The sequence below is a fragment of the Drosophila melanogaster genome, chromosome 3R, assembly GCF_000001215.4.
Source record: "Drosophila melanogaster chromosome 3R".
Lineage (NCBI taxonomy): Eukaryota > Metazoa > Arthropoda > Insecta > Diptera > Drosophilidae > Drosophila > Drosophila melanogaster.
Genome location: NT_033777.3, coordinates 13,350,885 through 13,372,497, shown reverse-complemented (window position 1 = coordinate 13,372,497; position 21,613 = coordinate 13,350,885). Strand labels below are relative to the sequence as shown.

General features: G+C 39.6%; 5 protein-coding genes across 8 annotated transcripts; 2 read left to right on the top strand and 3 right to left on the bottom strand.

Moving 5' to 3' along the window:
• The first annotated feature begins 593 nt into the window (after nucleotides 1-593).
• Lip3 (Lipase 3) lies at nucleotides 594-2,258 on the top strand. The gene is made up of 3 exons (NM_057983.4): nucleotides 594-835; nucleotides 990-1,709; nucleotides 1,787-2,258. Exons 1-3 carry the CDS (start codon nucleotides 752-754, stop codon nucleotides 2,165-2,167), a joined length of 1,185 nt encoding a protein of 394 aa, NP_477331.1. The 5' UTR covers nucleotides 594-751; the 3' UTR covers nucleotides 2,168-2,258.
• CheA87a (Chemosensory protein A 87a) lies at nucleotides 2,152-2,850 on the bottom strand. Its single transcript, NM_142023.4, has 2 exons — nucleotides 2,599-2,850; nucleotides 2,152-2,542 (listed from the first exon to the last, which is right to left on the bottom strand). The coding sequence occupies exons 1-2, from the start codon at nucleotides 2,827-2,829 to the stop codon at nucleotides 2,222-2,224; spliced, it is 552 nt and encodes a 183-aa protein (NP_650280.1). The 5' UTR covers nucleotides 2,830-2,850; the 3' UTR covers nucleotides 2,152-2,221.
• A 369-nt stretch (nucleotides 2,851-3,219) lies between these two features.
• On the bottom strand, nucleotides 3,220-7,560 carry Dic1 (Dicarboxylate carrier 1). Of its 3 annotated transcripts, none has more exons than NM_001300384.1 (3): nucleotides 4,830-4,966; nucleotides 4,337-4,759; nucleotides 3,220-4,246 (listed from the first exon to the last, which is right to left on the bottom strand). In NM_001300384.1, exons 2-3 carry the CDS (start codon nucleotides 4,735-4,737, stop codon nucleotides 3,805-3,807), a joined length of 843 nt encoding a protein of 280 aa, NP_001287313.1. In that variant the 5' UTR covers nucleotides 4,738-4,759; nucleotides 4,830-4,966; the 3' UTR covers nucleotides 3,220-3,804. The 3 variants fall into 3 exon arrangements, with proteins under 3 accessions (NP_001287313.1, NP_731793.1, NP_650279.1); NM_169510.3 differs by lacking the exon at nucleotides 4,830-4,966 and adding an exon at nucleotides 7,269-7,560 and having other exon boundaries at nucleotides 3,407-4,246; NM_142022.4 differs by having other exon boundaries at nucleotides 3,407-4,246.
• Elp6 (Elongator complex protein 6) lies at nucleotides 5,588-10,682 on the top strand. Of its 2 annotated transcripts, none has more exons than NM_079619.4 (2): nucleotides 5,588-5,738; nucleotides 9,641-10,646. In NM_079619.4, the coding sequence occupies exon 2, from the start codon at nucleotides 9,650-9,652 to the stop codon at nucleotides 10,403-10,405; it is 756 nt and encodes a 251-aa protein (NP_524343.2). In that variant the 5' UTR covers nucleotides 5,588-5,738; nucleotides 9,641-9,649; the 3' UTR covers nucleotides 10,406-10,646. The 2 variants fall into 2 exon arrangements, with proteins under 2 accessions (NP_524343.2, NP_001189215.1); NM_001202286.1 differs by lacking the exon at nucleotides 5,588-5,738 and adding an exon at nucleotides 7,910-8,181 and having other exon boundaries at nucleotides 9,641-10,682.
• Nucleotides 10,683-17,084: 6,402 nt separating this feature from the next.
• On the bottom strand, nucleotides 17,085-18,825 carry mthl12 (methuselah-like 12; the record flags this gene model as incomplete). The annotated part of the gene is made up of 6 exons (NM_169508.2): nucleotides 17,085-17,289; nucleotides 17,341-17,515; nucleotides 17,573-17,824; nucleotides 17,877-18,053; nucleotides 18,111-18,258; nucleotides 18,316-18,825. 6 exons carry the CDS (start codon nucleotides 18,823-18,825, stop codon nucleotides 17,085-17,087), a joined length of 1,467 nt encoding a protein of 488 aa, NP_731791.2.
• Between the last annotated feature and the right edge of the window lie 2,788 nt (nucleotides 18,826-21,613).

The window sequence follows — 21,613 nt, the reverse complement described above, 5'->3', positions numbered from 1 at the left end:
CAATCATGTGTGGCCTCTATAAATCGATATCACACAAGCCCTGATTTTGATGACCAGGCTACAAAGTCGGGCTAAAGTGCTAACTGGGCCGCATAAGGATTAATGTGCGCACATGTTGCTGCTGCATAAGTGCTGCATGTTGCCGACGACACTAGCAACATGTTGCTGGCGTGATTCAGGCATTTTATTGTTTTCATTTGCAATCGGATTTTCTATATTTAACAATTATCTTCAACGAATTACGTATTTGCAAATAATAATAAAAATTATATGCCTTATTAAAAAGATCGAGCTGCAGAATACCCTCTTCTCAATTTTTAATGTGCCCGAATTTAAGGGTAGCCTATTGTTATTAATGTTTTAGTATAATTTTTTTTTTTTATAAATTTCCATTGGTGATATAATAAAAGGTCTCTTAAAAGGCAAATGTCTTGAAATAAATGGAAATTTTATATGCTTGACTTTTTAAAGTAAGGGGTACCAAAATAATTGAAAATCGATAAGAAAATCCGTCGTTTTGGCGGGGTGTTTGGGTTTCTTTAGATTGTAAATTTGAGACCCGCGATTTCAATCTAAACAAGAAGCTGATTAGGCCAGGTGTATCTAACTCTCATATATATTTAACTGATTTCTTGGGGGTCTTCGTACGCGTTTGCCAATAAATCTGATTGTTTGTGACTATCAATGGATAGATAGTGGTCAAGGGGCTATAAAAGCTGTGATCCCGAACCACACGGATCATAGTACTGCGATGACAAGAGGAGCGTTAAAAGTGACCATTTTACTGGTCGGATTGGGCCTGGTTTTGGCCGGATCTCGGCCTATTTCTGATTGCGTAAGTAAAAATTTAAGAGTTTGAAAACAATTTAATATTACATATTTGTTATTTATTATTTGGTTTTTCTTTTGACAGAGTGAAACCATTTAATTGCTTTTTATTTACAAATTAAAATTAATTAAAAATAAGCATACATTTAATTGTTTTGTAGGGTGAGCGCATTGAAGACGATGGCTACCCGATGGAGCGCCACGAGGTGGTCACCAGTGACAACTACATCCTGACTATGCACCGCATCCCGTATTCCCCCAAAACGGGTGAATCTTCCAACCGACCGGTGGCCTTCCTCATGCACGGCATGCTGAGTTCTTCCTCCGATTGGGTGCTCATGGGTCCAGAGCGATCCCTGGCCTATATGCTGGCCGATGCCGGCTACGATGTGTGGATGGGCAATGCCCGAGGCAACACCTACTCCAAGGCGCACAAGTACTGGCCCACTTACTGGCAGATCTTCTGGAACTTCAGCTGGAACGAGATCGGCATGTACGACGTTCCGGCGATGATTGATTATGTCTTGGCAAAGACTGGACAGCAGCAGGTGCAATATGTGGGCCACTCCCAGGGTACCACTGTCTATCTGGTGATGGTGTCGGAGAGACCCGAGTACAATGACAAGATCAAGTCCGCCCATCTTCTGGGACCAGCCGCCTATATGGGCAACATGAAGAGCCCCTTGACCCGCGCCTTTGCACCCATTTTGGGCCAGCCCAATGCCATCGTGGAGGTCTGCGGATCCATGGAGTTCATGCCCAGCAATAAGTTCAAGCAGGATTTGGGCATAGAGATGTGCCAGGCCACTTCTCCTTATGCCGACATGTGCGCCAACGAGATCTTCCTGATTGGAGGCTATGATACCGAACAGCTGGACTACGTAAGTATCTGGAAATGAACTTGGTCCTATAAATTATATTTCCATGTAACTTATAATGCTGCTCTCCATTTGGTCAGGAACTCCTTGAGCACATCAAGGCCACGTCTCCGGCTGGCGCATCGGTGAACCAGAACTTGCACTTTTGTCAGGAATATAACTCTGGAAAGTTCCGTAAATTCGACTACACCGCTCTCCGTAATCCCTATGAGTACGGCAGCTACTTCCCTCCGGATTACAAGCTAAAGAATGCCAAGGCCCCGGTTCTATTGTACTACGGAGCCAATGACTGGATGTGCGATGTGAGCGATGTCCGCAAGTTGAGAGACGAACTGCCCAACATGGCGCTGGACTACCTGGTGCCGTTCGAGAAGTGGGCCCATCTGGATTTCATTTGGGGCACTGAGGCCAGAAAATACGTCTACGACGAGGTCTTGAAGCAGATGCAATCCTACGAATAGATTTATTTTTCAGGCAATAAACGGAGCATTTGAGCTAGCAAATTTCGAGATTGATTAGTTCTCCTCCAACTCCAAATCCAGAACGTACGATAATATTTTAGTCTCTTCATTCTTGAGGGTATACTTTATGCGATAGAAGCCCGGACTCATCAGCTTTTTGAGCAACTTGACATTGAAGGGATAGTCCTCTAGTACATAGCGTTCCTTGGGCAGAGGACAGCTGCTGGGATGCGGGGCATTCGAGTATTCCTTGATCCGTTCGTAAAAGATATCCTTGTAGTAGCTCTTCATAAAGTCGCAAAGCTGCATTTCGAATGTCAAAACCTTCTCGTAGTCTCCATCGCTATCCGGGGATCTTGAAACCTTAAGCACAACCTGTTGAAGGAATAATAAATAATTAATTCCTCCACTATATATTATAAACTACGTACCGTCCAATCATTGTCGAGTCGTTGATTCAGATCGAGATATCCGCTGACTTTCAACTCATTTTCCTCGGACTCAGCGATACGCAGACGACTGCGCAGATATGAGGTATCCTCAGTCACCTTTTCTAATTTCTGGATCCTGAATGTCCTTTTAGCCTGGACTGTAATATTACTGGTTAGGACGATAATTGCCAAGACCGCCAGATAAGAGACGGGACATAAAGAGGAGCCCATTACGATACTTTGACGACTGATGGCTGATCATTCGTTGTCATTGGTATATAAGGATTTAGATAGATGATCGCTTGTACCGGAAACGAACTTGTTTCGGTTATTCCCAGAAATGGTTCATTGATATCAAAACGCGATCCCTTTGTTTTATTAAGCTATTGCACAGTTATATTTAATTGCCAACATCACGAAATATACGATTGAATTCACTTTAAGGACGGTACACCTATGAAATAATTATTACCCTTCATTTTCTTTTAACTGATTTAAAAAAAAAATCGAGCTGTTTTAAATTCTGAGCACCTTATTTTAATCCTTCTTACGTCTTGGGATAACATTATTAATTTTAATTTATTTGTTTATAGAAAAACAAAGACTATTTACATTTCGTAGAAACCGTTTGTCCTTTTTTTTATTTATTTATTGAATGGCCGATTTTACACATAAAGCAACAACAAACAAATGCTTAGCCATTGTTAACAAAATATTTATAATTAGTAACAGCACGACAATGACGATGGAGTACGATAGAGTCAACCTTTACCTTCTATGCCCACACCAATTAGCACAGAATATATTTAATGGTCTACCTTCTGTTTAATTGCTCTTAGCTTAAAGTTTGTTCAAAATCCAGTACAAATATACATATTGTTATACGCAGTGGAAAGATATTATGTTTACTTTAAACAAGCAAATTGCGAAAAAATCGACACTATTTAAGCATTAATATTCACGGTAAATGAATACATTTCTGTATTTTATTAAAAAGTATATATTTCGGGATAGCGGGCATTGAACGCTTAACAACAAATATTTTGCTAGCATAAAAGCATCTTGGTTAACAACTGGAACGGGCTAAAGCTAAGTTATGTTCTACACGGTGAACGAATTGCTGCTGGAATGTTGCATTGCTCAAGGGAATCTGCCAGCCAGCCAAGGAGAATTATTGCCTAGTTAAGGTATCGATTGGCATCGCGGCTAATTCAAGGTGCCAAACTTGAGACGCAATTGCTCCAGGAACACAAAGGTGATGATCGTGTGTGGACCCAGACGCACAAATGCCGGCACATAGCCCTTAAAGAAGCCGAGGGGACCCAGTTTCGCCGTGTGCTTCACGATGTCCCACAGGCCATTGAACTCGCCGGGTTTCGCGTTCATGGACCGCGTCTTCAGCACATCCAACGGTTGGGTGAGAGTGGTGGCTATCGTTCCGGCCACCAGGGAGGCGGTGAAGTGCGTAACCAGGTTGTCTTGGAAATAAGGCGTGGCCAGCAGGTAGATCTTCGTCTGGTCGTAAAATGCAATTTGGCCAATCGTCATCAGGATTCCACGGGCAGTCGCTGCGGTGGCTCCAGAAAAGAGTCGCTTGAATCCCTCCTGGCGGTAGACCCTAACCAGTCCATCGAAGGCATTATTGTAGCTGAAATACAAAAAATCAGTAAGTTTAAAGCCTCAAAAATGATTTACCCTGCAAACTACTATTTAAAGGATTAAAATAATTTTCACATACTTGCGTCGTTGTTGCGGCGGTAGTTTTACGTCGTTCTGCATGCGCACATTGACCATGTCAGCCGGAGTTCCAACGATTCCTCCGACGAGACCGGATGCACCTGCCAGGGCCACCTTGCCGCCAAAGCTGTCCGTATTGACGTACTTCTTTCCGGCCTCATACACCCCGAATCTCGCAGTGGAGTATGTCAATTGGCGCAACACTGAGGCGGAGAGGCCGTTGTAGAAGACGAGTACTCCCTGTTCGCGGGCGAGTTTAGGGATCAACTGGGCCACCGACAGGTGACCCTGTTGCGTCTGCAGCGTGACCTTGATGAGGTCGAGCGGATGGGTCACCATGGCCGCACCTACGCTCGCCAATCCGCCAAAGAACCACATCGATTTTCTCTCTTGGTGGGGCATTTTGCGTGTTAGTTATCTTTAGCTAGAAGGTGGTAAAAGATACAAATACATATGTATATTATTTGGATGCCAATTGATATGATTTCCTATACCTATTGCAAATGTGATAGATAGGGCGGCTAAGTCGTTTCTTTTGCGATGGGCGGCATTTTCAGTGGGTCGGCTGTGTTATGTCATGCCGGTGGGTCTATAAGGAACTGACGGAATTGAAGGACCCACAGTTAAAACATCTGGGCGGTTGCGCGAAAGCTTAGCTTGAAAGCTTTCGTCGGAAATATTAATAACTGTTGTCTGGGGCGTAGCCGAAAATGCTTACAGTGGGGTAATTGGTTAGGAAATAATTCTAGTTCAAAATCATGTTTTGATTCTAATCATTTTAAGGTTGAATAACTACTTGAAAAATGTAAGTAACTCCACCTTTCAATTTTAACTCTTTTCTAAAAAATTGTTTGTTTATACTTAATGATGTTAGTGTATAACTCACCTGACATAAGCTTTAAATTTGTAAGGAATTAACCAAAAACGCAATAAAATCATTTTATAGTCAACTCATTAAAAAAATAAAAAACTTTATTTCTACACAAACAATGATGGAAGTGAAGACATCACTTAGGCAGCAGAAGCATGAGTAACTAAGTTAATTCATATGAACCAAAATGATTCGAATAGAATATTTCGGTTCTTCTGGCTACTTTTGGGGCATCTTTATGAATTTGTTAATAGTTTCAAAATAAATATTTGTCCCCTTTTTGAAAACGACCATGTATTTTTGTTTGCCTTGGCACGCGTATAACATTCTGTTAGCCCACAACAGTGGTCTTGCTGCGCTTAACAACACTGTTTTCACACAGCTGATCATTACGAATTTACGGTCATACTAGCACCTATAACATGTTTTTCATGTCAAAATTGTATATTTGTTTCGTAAACTAAACCGAGAAAGTGAATCCCTTGCCACCATTGAATTGATATCTAAGCCCGGCAGTCCTCCAAACCAACGGGTGAGTAATTGAGCTCAGTTTTGGAACCCCACTAACTTGCGCAACAAGTCGCTATTGCCGGGCATCGTCAATCTGCAACTTCTCTAATTAAATTTGTTTATAAGCGTCTCGAGTTTTGTTTACATTTTGTTTATAATTTTTGGCAACTATTGCCAACATATCGGTCATGATCTCACATTCAAAGCGTGGTAATGCGGAATTCGGACCAAAAAACTGAATCGATTGGGGAGCAAGTTCGACTATCTGTTTTCAATACCCTTACTTGCAAAATTAGCATATTTACAGAATTAAGTGACTTGCGCTTCAGTAACTTTAAAAATGGTTTTGAATTCTTAGTGAATGAATCACCTTTAACGAACACACATTTTCGGAATGAATTGTCTATGATATAACCTTGAACCTATAACCTTGAAGTTATTAGAAACTATTTTACAAAATCTTTGCATTTCGTATGATTGTTATAAATTAAATATTTTGAATAAATATATGAAAAATTCGTCCGATCTTATGAAACTCAGATCTTATATAATCGCATGAGTCCAAGGCCTTTGCCCTTACTTTTTCACACTAAACACTAAACCATTTATTCTATGTATGTTGAAATCTTAATGTATTTAGCTAAGCGAATAACTATTTCAGTTATCAGTCGATATAAAAATTTTGTTCTGGTGCCAACTTTATACCATACGGCTTTATAATGAAAGTCAAGGGCATAAGGTATTCGGTTACAATTAGGTGTGTTTAAAGTTGGTATCCATCCATATCGGCCAATAGCCCTTTCCCTCGATTGTTTTGAAACCATTTATACACCCGAGACCCGGGAGTAGTACCAATCTTTATAGGCCTGTTTGTTGGGCCTGCCTTATCAAGTGAACCCGGTTACCGGGGCGTGTTTATAGATAGATAACATGTTTACTATCGATCGAAATCCCGGTGCACAACATTATTGCTGGCATGTGTTGTATTAGATTCTGTGTTTTTTTTAACAGCCCGCCATTATTTATTTATTCAATTACTATTTTTGTTTGGGAACATCCACGTGCGTCGATTGCTTCATAAATTATATGCAGCACAAATCTATTCTCTTCTCGTTTTATTTTATTTTCACTTTTTGTTTCGTTTTTTTTTTTCGTCTGAATTTTATCTGAATATAAAAATGAATGGCAGTGGTCAAAGTCGAATTAATAACGAATATCACATGATCACTGGGCATTCTTTAAGTTGTTTTCGCGCTTAACCGAGCCCCCAAAAAAGATTAGTTGATAATGGATTTTACTACAAATGAACAGCTGATTTGGGACAGACTATTGGAATCGTTCTATAACCTTTCGTGGCACGAAACATCGCGTGATAATTCACTAACATAATCCGTCTGAAACACTATCTCTACGGGTGTTTGCCCATTTTGAAGCCGCACGTTTGCCTTGCAAATTGAATAATAAAACTGGCACTGCAATTGCAATTGCTAAACTGCTAATTAGGCAAAAAAAATGGGAGAGGAATTCTGGCCACAGCTGATGGCATATTTACCTTGAACAAGAAAACGCTGCCTCTGGTTTTCCGGGTGTTGTTGGTTGTCTGCTTTCCGCGAAGAAAAACTATTTAATAGGTTTATAATTTTTTTTGGCACACCAGGAGAGCGCGTTGGAGAGGGAGAGCCAGATAGAGAGTGTGAGGGAAAGAGAGAGAGCGAGCGACCTCAGCACGTCATCGTTGTCCACACAAACTGGTCTGGGTTTCGGGTAATGGGATTGGACAGGGGCCTTGCTGCTGCTGCTGGAGGCAAACGAAACGCAACGCTTGAGCACCGAAAGCGGACTGATCGCCGCGCAGCGTCAGCGTGCCAGATCCCACACAACTGCCGGCAAAAGTCGACCGTACACTCAAAAAAAAAGCAATATTATAAAGGCAATAAAATTTTTTTGAGACCTTTTTGAAAAGTTGTGGAAGTGCTAAAACGTTTAACAAAATCGTACTCCATTTTAAACAAATTTGATTTGCAGTTTAAAAGATCCCTTTGAAAAACTCATTCTTTGATTGATCCATTAAGTTCCTGCATAAGTATTTTTCAAAGATTTTTAGTTTTGCTTATTTTAAAAATCCTATAATCAACATAAACCAATATCAATGAAATACAAAGTTATTTTAAATAATATTTTTTATTCAAAACATTTTTTTTTGTGAGTGTCCCCATGCGCTCTGAACTCGAATGAGGTCTGCTCTTTATCGCGCGGTCAAGGCGGGCAATTCGGAAGTGTTTTGGCACTGGGACTGTCACCGGGATACGGGGACTTGATTCTCGACGCCGGAGCGGGATCGACTGGGTTAGTCAGTGGTTGGCGGTCAGCGGGGCGACACTGCGAGAGAGAGCGAGAGCGGGAGAAAGCGGTACGCGAGCGGTACACCCATTGAGTCGAGCGTCAACATTAAACAACTGGTACTGGTGAGAGCTTTTTATTGACAACGCAATCACACACCAAACTTGTGTATGTGACTGTATGTGTGTGAGTGGTGATGGTGGTGATGATGGTATCTTTTGGCATAAGAAATCATAACACTCGGGAATTACGGTGTAATTGTGAGCTTTGCTAATATCTGGTATCCATTCAATGGCGCATTTCCCATATGGTCATGGGGTAATAGTCATGAAAATGCCATGTGCAAATGACTCAAATTTTCCATTCAGAAAACATTTATGTAATTTCAAGAAAATCCGGGCGTGCGTCTGCCGAGACCCATTAATCATTGTACCCTAATTAACGAAACATTATTATTTTGTGCCTAATTAAATCGATTGCGTTGTGTTACTGCACTTTTAAGTCAAGGTTTAATTAGAATGTTTTTGTTTGCCTGCACTTTGAGTAGTTAACGCTTCGAAGCGGAAAATCTGTTGCCTAGACGGTAATCTTGGCCGTGATAAGAGTCCATAGCGAGAATGAATGCGCAAATATTTTCTCCAACTTGTATTACCATAGTGCTTAATTCTTATTTAAATATTTTCTCGCACGTTTTCGGTGCATGTCCCACCATTAACACTAATTTGTATCTCCTAGCTATTTTAGCAACTCTATCCCTAGTGTTAAATTTTCATTAAATACAATGAAAAAGAACTCTAGTAAAGTGCTATAGTATAAAAATAGCCTCATAAAGCTTTGTCGCAAAGCTTTTCATCCCTCATGGGAGTTTTAGGAGCATTGGAGTCTAACTGAGCATTTGGCAGCGCTTCTAACAACGATATTTTGGCTCAGGGGTTGTATTGCCCCATCTTATATCCCAATTTTGTTACTATAAACGCGGGTTCAATCTTCAATTTGGGATGTAATTTTATTTTTTTGTAAATTTTTTTTTTCAATTTTAAATTACCATTTTGAATTTATAAGTACATTTTAGACCACCTTACCCAACATAAAAGTGCATACAAGATTATTTTACTTTTAAATAAGTAAACTAAACTAAATATTGTCAATTATCAGTTAGTTAACAATATATAGTTTAGTTTAAAAGCTAGAAAGCCAGTGACACCTCGACTATAAATAATGAACAAAAACTCCTTTCCCCCTATATAATTGCTCAATAATTTATTACTCTTGGCTTGTTTACTCTCTCTTTGTGTATTAAGTACACTTTCTTGAATGGTGGCCACGTGTGCCGCTGACAGCAATGATGAAGTGACAAGATGGAAATTCCCTCCTTATTCATTTTCCCTCCCCGATTTTGGCCAATAAATTTCAAGTTGTTGGCCCCGCTCAAGTGTTTTTAACCTCATTGGCTTGGTAGCCACGTGACCTGACCCGAATGAAAAAAAAAACAAACAAAATACTGCGCACTTACTTGTAATTAATTGAACTCCACAAATGACATTTGCAAATTGACTCATGACTGTTCTTTTTATGCCATTTCAGATCGAAACAATGGCCACCTCAGTCCTGCTAGCCTGTGGACTCAATGAGCAGAAATTGCCAGGATTTGTCCACATCAGCGAGGAGTCCAATGTGGATGCCAGCTTTTTGATCAGCTGCGTTTTGGGTCAGAGATTGCGCATCTCAAATGCTGGAACTCTGCTCGTCTGTTTGCAGCATCACTACCAGCATTATTTTAATGCTGGCATGAGGTTGGGCTATAATACGAACATTTTCCAGGGGAAAACTCTGGGTGTTATCGATGTTCTGAGCGACATGGCCGGCGAGGGATTGGCTTCCAAATGGCTAACGAATACCGAGGGTCAGACATTAACCGACCAGCTAGTAGAGGATATTCGCGCCCAGGTGGAGAGGAACTATGCCAGTCGCAACTCATATACGGTTCTGATCGACAATCTGTCCATATTGTTCAATTTGGGAGCAAGCAAGCTGCAGGTTCAGCAGTTCTGCCAGGACCTGGCTGCGCTAGGCAAGGAGCGCGAAAAGCTGACGGTGATCACCAAGCTCAGCAACAGCGACATCTACCAGCTGACGGACAACAATGTCGCCAAGCTCGGTCAGGTGCGCATCCAGGTGTTGCGTTTAAAGAGCGGTGTCTTCCGTGAGGTGGATGGCAAGCTGCTAATCGAACGCGTTCTGGACGAAGGAAACTATGCCTGCGAGGAGACACGCAAGGAGGTGCTCTACAAGGTCAACGATCGCAACGTCAAGGTCTTTGCACCCGGCGAAATTGGGGTCAAAGTCTAAAGGCTGCATAAGCTCAAATAATTGTATGAATTTTAATAAAGCCATTTTTTGTATATTCCAAACATAGCCAGTCAAAGGTTTCATATTGCGTCGGAATATACAGTGCTTGTTTCAAATTTTGAAATGGTAAATCAAGCGATTAGACTTGTAATTGGAACCATATTTTAGTTATATTTTTGCAAATATGTCATTCTGTTTCCTAGGCTAGATGTAGGAATTAAAATTAATTTAAATTTAAATTAAAAAAAATTAAATTTAATTTAAATTTGTTAAAAGGACTCAATAATAGAGGTAGTCATCCTTCTTTGGCGGTCATTGCTCCTCCTTGTTCAATCAAATGGCCTTTGTGCGTTCTTTATCTGGTAGCATCTGTTGACGTCACCCTAAATGGCGAAGTATTGATGAATTTATGTCTGGTCACGATCAATAAGGAGCCAGTAAAAACGAATCAAGGCGGCGGTAACCCAAGTCAGCGTCAGAAAAGTTTGCCTAAACTCGTAGGCCCACATAAACGCTAAATGACGTTGCCGACAATAAAAGCGGGCAATTGAATTTTTCCAAACCATACAACCAAAGAAAAAAAAGTTGATTAACTACGCCTGGGGAGTCCCTGCCAGAAATGTGCTTCGCTTTGCAAAGAGTTTTTGGGGTCCAGCCGGAGGAAGATTTATTTATATCTGTGTTGTCCCTGAATTGGATTAGGTTTTACCGACTAGCATAATGGCTTTCCAGTTTGTTAATTACTTGAAATTTTGCTATCCCTAAACACTTTATGACAGACTTTGATGGAAATGTCCAGAAGGAAATTTGATATTTTATGCTTTACACGATGACGAGTTAATGTCTTGCCCTTGATTAATGGGGATTCTATTTTAAATGCCTGTAATTTTTGTGGTACTTCTTTAAGCAGTTTCGGCAAGTGTTTACAGCCTGTGGCGAGGCCACAAATTCGTATTCGCTCATTTGGCATTCACGTCGCAAATTGTCGAAGGACCAAGCCAGGCGTAAATGGAGAATTGCATATAGCGGTGGCGCACAATCTTCCAGATATGGCCCCTAAACAAAGCCAGCAGATGACTTAATTAATTACGCAAATGCTTTTTGTGCACCCAAGCGCTATAATGTCGCTTATTGAAAGTTATCGCGGAGCGGAGCGCCAGGATATCGGAGCCAATCGAAGGACGTGCTTTAAAATTCAGCAAATGCAAAAAAAGGAAGGAATAAGCGACGCCTGTCGAAACGGAAGCTTACGAATATCTACTTGAATACCCCTGAAATTATAATGGAAAAGAGAAAGAAAATATTTGCTTTTTTTAATATTTAAATGGGCACATATGCAAACAATTACCAAATTTTACTCATTTTATAAATTTATAAATTATATTATTATAATAATATTTTATATGCTATATATATGCCTATATTTTAAAAAGTTTTGTACTGAATTTTGTTCATACACATTGTATCAGTAAAAACAAGTTATTCTACATTTTTATACATATTTTAGATGTGTGTATAAATAATTTATTTATTCGGGAAATGCACAGATGTGCGAATATTTTCTCCGAGTGCCCCTTTTGCGTGTTGTGAGACCGGGAAAATCCAATTGCCGGTTTGTCCTTCTCAGCAGGAATAGCAACAGCCGGGCAAAATGGAACCGAAAATAATGATGGGGTAAAGGAAGTGTATTCTCGCATGAAGTACGAAAGGATGTTACATTGAGAGTGCTTAGGACACGCCCCTTTACGAACCGGTCTCTGTTAATGACAGTGGCACATACGATTTTTGTTGCATACTTTCGGGCACGCAGGAAATGAGTGCTCGCCCAAATATGCAGCAGTCTGCACATACGTATACGTTATATTTATGTACGAATTGATGACAGCAGCCGAAACGCAAAAAAAAGAAAGAAAATGGTGCACAAGCTATAATTTATTCACATAGGATCGTCATAAACATAAATTCGGCTCGCCGGTCTGTCCTTTCATCAATGATAATAACGTCGCATTTGTCCGGTCCAGGCCTGAAAAATTGGGCCAGCGATTCGAGTACGATGACCAACCAGAAGAACACAGACACCTACGTCATTCTTAGCGTTTCATGCTCTCCACTTCCATTAAAGCTGGCAAACATTCACCCTTCTCAACGCCGAAAATGAGGGAGGTACACTTTTTAAGGATGGATACGATGCCATATCTTCCGATTTTCATCGCCATTGTATCGCGCGTTGAATTATCGGCAGCCACGCTTTTGCCAACATCTTATGTTTGCTGATGCCACACAGGGCGTATGTGTAATATTTATTTAACAACCACACACACGCATACTTTTGCTTTAAACGACGAAAGTTGAAGATGCTTTTAGCTGCCTCTCCAGCGCGAACTCTGTTTTCTAAAAGGATTATAGAAAGTTGGTTAAAAGAGTTGCCAAAGACAACACGAATGGGGTTGGAGGCGATAAATAATAAACCCAAAAGCCGCTTGTAGCTAGACGGTACTTCTGTTACTAAAATATCAAATATCTCTGTATCAAATATTTTGTTTTTGAAATCTTTGTTATTTGTAAGAGTTTATGAATCAATTTAATAGGAACTTAAAGAAAAAGATAAGACATTTTGGAAATGTCTGCTATAAAAAGAGCCAAAAATTCTGTCGAATTAAATTTGAGCGCAGTCTTTTGGCCACATTTCAGATTTAATTTTATCTTGTTCAAAAGGAACGCAGCAGAAAATGCACACAATTTTACTAATTCAATATGAACATTTGAGTCGTGTGCCACTCAAACGGAATTGTCAACTGTTTAGTGTCCTTTGTGAGCGTTCTTCTTCCGATGCAGAAAGTTTTTCATGGGTTTCCTCGTTTTGTTTCCATTTTGCTTCCGTCGTTTTGCCACGATTTCAGTTCCGGAAAGCAATTAAAGATAAATTTAAAGCGGAATGAGCGCTAATGAATTTAATAATTTCCATTCAAGCGCTGCCACCAAAAGCAGTGGTGTGGAAAAATTTTGCGATTTCGAGAGGATTGAGATTAAATTATCAGCCGGAATGTTACCGCAATACCTGGCCGGTTTCATTAGACCACAAATTTATAGGTGCAGTAATCGCATTTCACCGCCATCGCCGCAGAAGTGGCTGCTAAACCGAAAAACATTCAAATTGATTACATTGCGTATACGCAACATTTGGCACTCGGGCTTTTTCGTACTCAAATATTGTTGTTTGACACTTTTTTTGCCTTTGCTTTTCCTGCTGGTTTTTGGAACCGCGCCATCTAATGTGGGATGTGCCATGATTATGCGGTTGGCTGGTTTTGCGTGGAAACGTGTTACTTTCGTGACTTTAAGCCAGGTTAAGTGCTCGCACCTACGCACCTATAACAGTTTGAGGCACAAATTGAAAGCTCCAAGCGAACTGGGTGCAAATCAACCGGGACAAACAATTACCAATTTCGATATGCACAGTCAGACAAGGACATTTCCGTGCAATATAAGCGTCCGAGTATAACATAGAAAGATACCACATTGATGGCTCGTTACCAACAAATTGCATTGAAGTCCCAACCCCTAGCCATTTGCTTTATTTGCAGAAATACGTTTTATGGCTTGTCCAGCTGCCATAAAGATCCCTTCGGCATTGGACATGACCATGGGCGAGAGATCAACTGGTCGTTGGTCATTGCCAATTGAAATGAGGGAGCAGATTCCGCACTTAGCATTGCTATAGTATTTTAAGATAAGCATTAACTGGCAGAGAATGATATGCAATTATAAACATACGGTATGAATTCTCACTAGGTATTGTTTGCTTCCACGTTAAACACAGGATAAAATGTAACAACTACTCAGAACCCTATATAAATTCACTTTTGGCCTTTGCAATTATGTATCTATGATAGCAACACGTGGGCAATAGCGCTGAATGTTATCAAAGACTTAAGAGCGGGAATATTGATTGTAATTTGCATACACTTTTAAACTAGATTAGCCGGTACCTACGACATTTCGAGAAGCCAAAATTCCAGCAGCACGCCGGATTCAGTGTCACGTAGTCCTCAGATGTGATCTCCGTCGGACTGACAAATGCCTGTCCTATCATAGGCTCGTGTTTGCTGACCTTTGCTGCTCGGAATCCTTAAGTAGTTCGCGGTAGAAGCCTGTCCAGGACAGCCACTTATATAATAAGCATGAAACGCCGAGCTCTCAGCTTTTGATAACCAATAGGTGGGCGAAGAAGTGCTGTTGAAATTATGTTCAGCTGGATACCTTTAATTACGGCACGTTATTGTGGTGGCCACCTTCTGCTGACTGCTACTTTATGCTCGTAATTTCGCTGAAAACTTTGCCGCTGCAGTAAATTTTGAACAAAGTACACTTGCACAAAGGGCGTCGACAGCAAAGATAAAGAGGCAGTCAAAGCTAAATCCGGCACACTGCAAAAAACTTGACTATATTTTGTACAAAATATAATGGTTTTTTAGTTTTATGTTTCAGTTCAAAACATAAGTTTACTTTTACTTTCATTTTATTTTTACTTTGTGAAATTTCAAGTTTTTTAAAACAACATATCTTCCTTGCACATTTGAGCGACATTTTTCTGTAATAATAACTTATAAAAACAATATCTTGAATATCAAAAGTATGTTGATGCATCCTCCTACACTACGTTCATTATAATTGAATGTAAGTGTGTCTCGAAACGGATTTTGGTACAGTGTTAGCCAAACACAAACATAGAATACCCCAAAATGTTCCGCCCTCAGGCGAACTCACAGATACAGCGAATCCCAAACACGCATACTAACACCCACACACACGCGAAACAGAGACACTCACACAGGTGGCCGAAATATTTACCGTCTAAAATGGCAAGTCGCATGTTGTAATTTTCATGTGTCGGCAAAACGGAAACGGAACAGCAAAGCAAACACACAGCTAACTTTCTACACACACACACACACACACACACACATACCATGACAACGTACCACAACACAGACCAACAAAGACAAACGCACAGATGGGCGAAAAAGGACGAAAACCACAGCGAACGATAATGGAAACCATTAAAGCAGATTACTTGTGAAGCCAAAATGCCAAGAGACACAGCGGCAGTCTGAATTAGTGAAATTCAAGGACGCGACTCCTTTTTTGTATGCGCGAAAAGGCTTCGAATTGATGAAGATGAAGGTCATTCGGCGATGGCTGCAATCAGTGCCTCCTTTACTGCCATTCCAGGATAATGCTATCCACTTTGTTGGTCCGCCATTTGCCTAGGCCAGTTTTAATTATTTGCTTTCTTCTCGGAGGATTCAAGTGGAACTAGTGCAGTGTTGCCAACTTAGCCATTTTTTTAAATAAAAAATCGCATTAGTTTTTAAGTAAAAATTAAAGTGCAAAAATATAAGTAAGTAAAATATAAGTCAAAATAATTATCTAATAATAAATTAACGATTGTTAATACAAATTAAATTGTAAATTTAAAAATCTAAGCTATTAATCGGGGTAGATTGCTTTTTTTGTGCTAATTGAAAATTCACTATTAATATTATTCTTAACTTTTAGTTAACTCCAAAATGTAGGCAACACTTTTGAGGCGGTTATAGCCCGCACACACACACGCCCATATATACACACTTAGCCATTCGAGTTAAAACTAAGAAGGAGAAAAATAGAACTTGTCGTTGGGCAATTTGTTTAATGAAATCATCAAATTAAATAAAATGTGCGGCCCAAAAAGTGTAAGTGTAAGCAATTTGCCGGCGCCTTTGTTGTTGCTGCTGCTGTCTTTTTTGTGTCATGAAATATAAAACCACAGTATGACAAACCCCACTAATGCCCCTTCCTCCGCCCAACACGTGTCCGCCCACTGAAGACACAATTACACTTAGGAAAACAGGATAAGTGTATTGGAGCCTTTTGTGAAAAATGTTAGAGTTCAGTTAACAGCAATGTGTTGTAATAAATTAATCAATTTTAAGCATTTTTCTTATCCTTAAAATTTTTGTACTTTTTTTCAGCACTGTGCAATTTGTAACCAAAGTCAACAGCATAACTGTGCGCGTGTCGGTCGAATGCTATCACGTCTCTTTGGCTGTCATTTTGGCCATGTTTTCAGCCTAAATAGCCCGTTGCCCCTCGTCTCGATCCTGTCCAAAATGCCCCCTCGGGCGTTTCAATTACATTATTAATCACATCACTCGCAGGTCTTATTTTAAGCAGTTTGCCGCCCCAGCTGCCGGGCAATAAATTCGTGGGCCACCAACAAAACTTTTTCAATTAACACAAAATTATGCAAATTGAGTGGCTGGCAAAGTCGCAGTCATAGGAGTTGCTTAGATAGCGATAAGACAAATGGCTCTGCCATAGATTTTGGATGTCGTATTTTTTTTTGCGTCGGCACGAAGGATTTACAGAATCACTACATTCTACAATGGACCAATATTGTCATATGCGTGGATTTGTTACATAGATTCCTTTGTATATAGTTAAAAATTTCAATTTTTTGACAAATTAAAATATAAACATTTACAAAACAAACACACATAATGGACTAATTAAGAAATCAAACTTTGGTTGGTTTGTTTATTTATTGGTTACCTTTCAGACATGTCATAAATCGTGTTCCTCGAATACTGATAAAATGAAAAGAGTTATATAAAAATCTGCCTTAATCATGGAGTATTTACCTTTCCATTATCATCTTAAATGTGCTGCCCTTCAGTATAAGCAACACAAATATGAGTATTCCAAAGGCGGCATTTAAGTAGACTGTTAAGTTCAGAACTATAGTGTCCAGCAAAAGGTGAGAATCCTCAGCCAATCGCGTTAATTGGTCAAGTAGCCAACTTGCGCCCATAATTAGAAAAAGTCGCACGAATTGTATGTAACTAAAATTAAGATATAAAATAGTTATAATTTCAAATGAGACTAGTTCTTACGTCTGAACATTGAATTCAAGACAGGTCGTATTTCTTTCGTCATGTTGGGCAAAACTCTTGACTCCCTTCTTTACTTTCCAAATGTAAATGGCTGTTAGGACGAACATTATCACATTAAAGCTGTTTAGGATTACTATTGGTATATGACTATAGAACCATGAAGACGAATTCCAGTCTGTAAATAATTATATATGTAAGCTATTTAAATGAACGATTATAATGAAAAACACACCTTTAACCGAGCACCCAAAGTAACCGACCAAAGGCAACCATTCAGATTTCCCTGGATCATTTTCCCACATTTGGTTCATTGAAAATATCACTACTGTGGGAATAGCAGCCGTGCACCAGACAAAGGTGTTGTATATAAGGAATCGATACTGTGGTTCGTGACGATTTAGGGAAGTGAAAAGTTCCCACAAATGGAAGCTTACCACAGAAAACCATAGATACGATGACATCGAAAAGAAGTATTTCATGTATCCTATTGGCTATACATTTTTAATTACAATTTAAAATATTAGTTTTAGACCAACCTGCAGCGGAACAAATGCTCTGTAATAAACGAAAGTAATCCATTGTCCAAATAAAATACTCCATGAACATGCTAAAAAGTGAGCAAATAAGGCACTTTCCAAGTAAATTCCGAAGCTTCTCAACAGAAAGATACACTGCCAGAGTAAGGATAAAGCCTACTACTGATATCACAGAAACTGAAAGAAAATTGATTAAAGCTTATCGGAATAATAGATTTGTACAAGTGCTGTTACGCTGGGCGATTCCTGGCATCACATTTCTGTAGCATCTTCGATTTATAATCCTAATGGTTTCCGGAAAGTCCGAGTAGATTTCGGGATAAAGACAGTATTGATCATTGGACAAGATCTCGGCGGAGGTGTGGAGGAGTATGGATCCGTCCTTAAAAGAGTTTGATACAAATGAGATAGGGTAGCCAAAGGAAATACGGAATCAAACCTTTAGGATCGTGTACTCATCTCTTTTTAGGCTAACAATCTCGTCGCATGGCTGAAACTGTTCCCTTAAAATCAACAGTTCTGTGGAGTTATACTGCGGTATCATATTTAGTTCCGCTAAAGTTGGATCCGTCAGCAATATATCCTGCATCGTTAGGTCCAACATGGTTAGTTTAATTTCATTCTTAACGCCATCACTACACTCTCCATTGCTTAAAATATTTTTGCGGGCGCAGCAAATTCGGATGCAGGGCCTAACTTTGCAGATACAGCCTCTTAAATTCGGAAATTCAGTCGGAACTTTGGAACCATCCATTAGCTCTTTGTAGTCGAACTCGCCGGTCAGGTTGGCAGGAATTTCAAAATGTTCATAGATATAGGCATCGTTTAGCCGTTTAAAGTGCGATATATTGATGGTTTCATCGTATTTGCAGTGCGGAATTTTGGCACTCGAGTTTTTCGCGATGGTTACGATAATAAGTGTACAGAAACATTTTAACCACAAAAACATAATTCACATGGAAATTAAAACTCGACTGGGGTTCCAGCCGGCATGTTCGTGCATTAAATAGCTTTGCATCGAAATCTTTTGACTTTTATAAACTGCAAATAGAAATAAGAACCGATTAGTATTTTTTTTTTTTGTTTTTATAAAACATAAGCTTATACAGTAATGGTCTCACAGGGCTTTAGATATGTATGTAAATATATATACAATCTAATGTATAAACATAACGATTTAACAGAACATAATCAGAGTCAATTCCCTAGAAACTCGTTTATGTTAACAATCATAAAACGTATTATATGACGTTATAGATATCCGTGGGGCAATGTCTCTAATGATTGCTAATACTGTTGTACTGGTAGTTGGCCTCTCATTAAGACGAGGGAGCCATAAATTCACGAATATACGCGACAAAGCGAGAAACTCTATTCATGCTCATAGGGGGTAAGAAAAGTACACTTAGAGAGTTTTTTATGTAGTACAAGCCTTGAATGGTATTGCTTATTAAAGGTAACAAAGATTATAGTAATATTAAGACGAAGATGGAATATTCGCTCAGTGCAGTCACAGGTTCTCAGCATTCCAGATGCATTTGCAGCTATGAGGCATTCATCAGAGCGCGTTTCGCGCTCTCATTGTCTCGCTAGAGAACGAGGATGAGGCTGTGACTGTCATCCGCAGGAACAAGGACGCCGAAGGATCCGGACAGGGGGGTGAGGAGCTGTCTCGTTACGCTTACTTAGCTGCTTAATTTATGCATTGTGCAAGGCGCAAATGATGCATTGTTTGCCATTGCAGTGTGTTTTCTGGTCTGGTCGTAAAGTTTCCCTCGGGAGTAAAGTTTGGCGCACCAACACCAACACTCTGTGGTGAAATCGAGTTCAACTAATCAATTAGCACCTATTAAGTACGAAAGATACACCTACTAAGATCTTATAAAAAAAAAACAAATTAATAATTTTTTGAATTAGGTTTAGAAAGATCAAAGTACTTATCAATAGGTTGCTTAGGTATTTAATACATTATAAAGTGTTCCCTCATCTTTTAAAAGTTCGATATTTGCTAAGCTAACCAAAATCGATCAATTTTTTTTTAATAATGTTGCCATTCGCTCCAATTTGACTCAAATTTAATCTCACTGTTATTTGCGTACACTTTCTTGCGGGTCTGTGCGCCGATTAAATATAATTTCAGCTGAGCTGCCACATACCACAACCACTGCCACTAAATTGCGCAAAGTTGTACCCTAAAGATGCAGCAACTAAAGCTGTGGTCGTGCTCACCTTTTTCTCCAGGGGAGCTGCGAAACTTGCAATTAAGTTAGTGGCTTTCTTTCTTGCCACCTGCAGCAACTGCTCACTAAATGCGCATCACGGCACTTAAAACAATCTTGCCTTAAAGCGGTTTCGGATTTTGTTGAATTGTTTGTTGAAGCTGGCTCTATAGTTGCCCCTTAATTTAATGTTTAATTTTGTTGCATATATTCTTTCAAGGCAGTTGGTTGAGCTTATTGTTATAATCGTTGTTTTCTGAATGGCCGGGCATTTGAAATTAGAATTTCTCTTTAGTCTAGAATTCTCTTTAGAATTTAAAAACATTCCTGCGTCCTTCAATGTTGGCTGCAATGCAGTTAACCCACTGCTCTGAGTGAGATGTATTAATGTCAGCGATGGTCAACAGGTTGGCAAATAGGAATTGATAGCGACTGACCCGTCTGAGCGGAAATAGACAGACAAGTCGATGGTGGAATCGATTTGTCTGGTGACGTTGGCCAAAAGGATATTTGCTGGCTCGAAAAACGCTATCAATTGGCAATTATGTGCTATGGACGTTTTACGCTGTTTTGAGTTTTATGTACCGGCTGCTCCTGAGTGGCTGGCAATCATTTCGTTTTCGCATAAATCAAACAGGAGTTGCGTAAGAATGTTGCTTCAACTTATTTACTCTTGACTTATTGTTGTTTTCTTTTTCAGTTTCGATGCGTTTTTTTTTGCTTGTGGGAAATTTATATTTTTTTAATGTGCCATGTTTTGTTTTAAGGCGTTTCCATTTATATTCCGGTCTGCCCTTTGTAAATGTTACATATCGATAAGCAAAACGAGAAGTGTGAAATGTAAATAGAATACTGACTTCCTATACTTATATTATCACAACAAATTCATTGTCCTTATTGGAATATAAACATGAATATTCAATTGTTTATTTGGAATTTAATTTAAAGAATATTTTTTCATTCATGTAAACGCGCTTATGAAATGTACCTACTATAAGTAAATAATATAAGTTCTTCAAAACAGCCCAGTGTGATAGCCCAGTGATAGAAATAAATTGAAGCTTTCCCTTCTAGCTCTTATATAGACTTAATTTTTTTCCACCTTTCACCGTCTCTTAAAAATTGTATTCTTTGTTAAACACCTGACAACACTGATAGCTGCCTCGTCCTTTTGTTTACTGTGCATTGATTTATGCATTGAGTGTTTTAAATGTGGGCGTGCTATTTATGGGCCTTGACCGATGTTCTTTCGTCTGCCGGCGTTTTTGCGCTCCTTGCACTTGATTTGTGGCTTGTCCTGCAGACGAGGACTCCACACCCAACGCCACATCCAAGCCAGGACTCTGGATGTGGCGTGTCCTGGCGAAAGGTCACTTGATGTATGGGGACCTTAGCTTCTTGGCCCTCGGCTAGTTTGCATATTTGGCTGCTGCTGTGTCAGCAGTGGAAATTACTTCAAATATTATGGCTTCGTGTCTTGCCAGTCAGTCAGTCAGTCGCCAGCCAGATTTGTGTCCG

What these genes read in the sequence shown, in the direction of transcription:
- Lip3 (NM_057983.4), top strand. Translation starts at nt 752, where the DNA reads ATGACAAGAGGAGCGTTAAAAGTGACCATTTTACTGGTCGGATTGGGC. An exon ending in CTCGGCCTATTTCTGATTGC is followed by an intron (nt 836 to 989) that starts GTAAGTAAAAAT and finishes ATTGTTTTGTAG; the next exon opens with GGTGAGCGCATTGAAGACGA. An exon ending in ATACCGAACAGCTGGACTAC is followed by an intron (nt 1,710 to 1,786) that starts GTAAGTATCTGG and finishes CCATTTGGTCAG; the next exon opens with GAACTCCTTGAGCACATCAA.
- CheA87a (NM_142023.4), bottom strand. Translation starts at nt 2,829, where the DNA reads ATGGGCTCCTCTTTATGTCCCGTCTCTTATCTGGCGGTCTTGGCAATT. An exon ending in GACTCGACAATGATTGGACG is followed by an intron (nt 2,543 to 2,598) that starts GTACGTAGTTTA and finishes TTCCTTCAACAG; the next exon opens with GTTGTGCTTAAGGTTTCAAG.
- Dic1 (NM_169510.3), bottom strand. Translation starts at nt 4,737, where the DNA reads ATGCCCCACCAAGAGAGAAAATCGATGTGGTTCTTTGGCGGATTGGCG. An exon ending in CCGCCGCAACAACGACGCAA is followed by an intron (nt 4,247 to 4,336) that starts GTATGTGAAAAT and finishes TTTGTATTTCAG; the next exon opens with CTACAATAATGCCTTCGATG.
- Elp6 (NM_001202286.1), top strand. Translation starts at nt 9,650, where the DNA reads ATGGCCACCTCAGTCCTGCTAGCCTGTGGACTCAATGAGCAGAAATTG.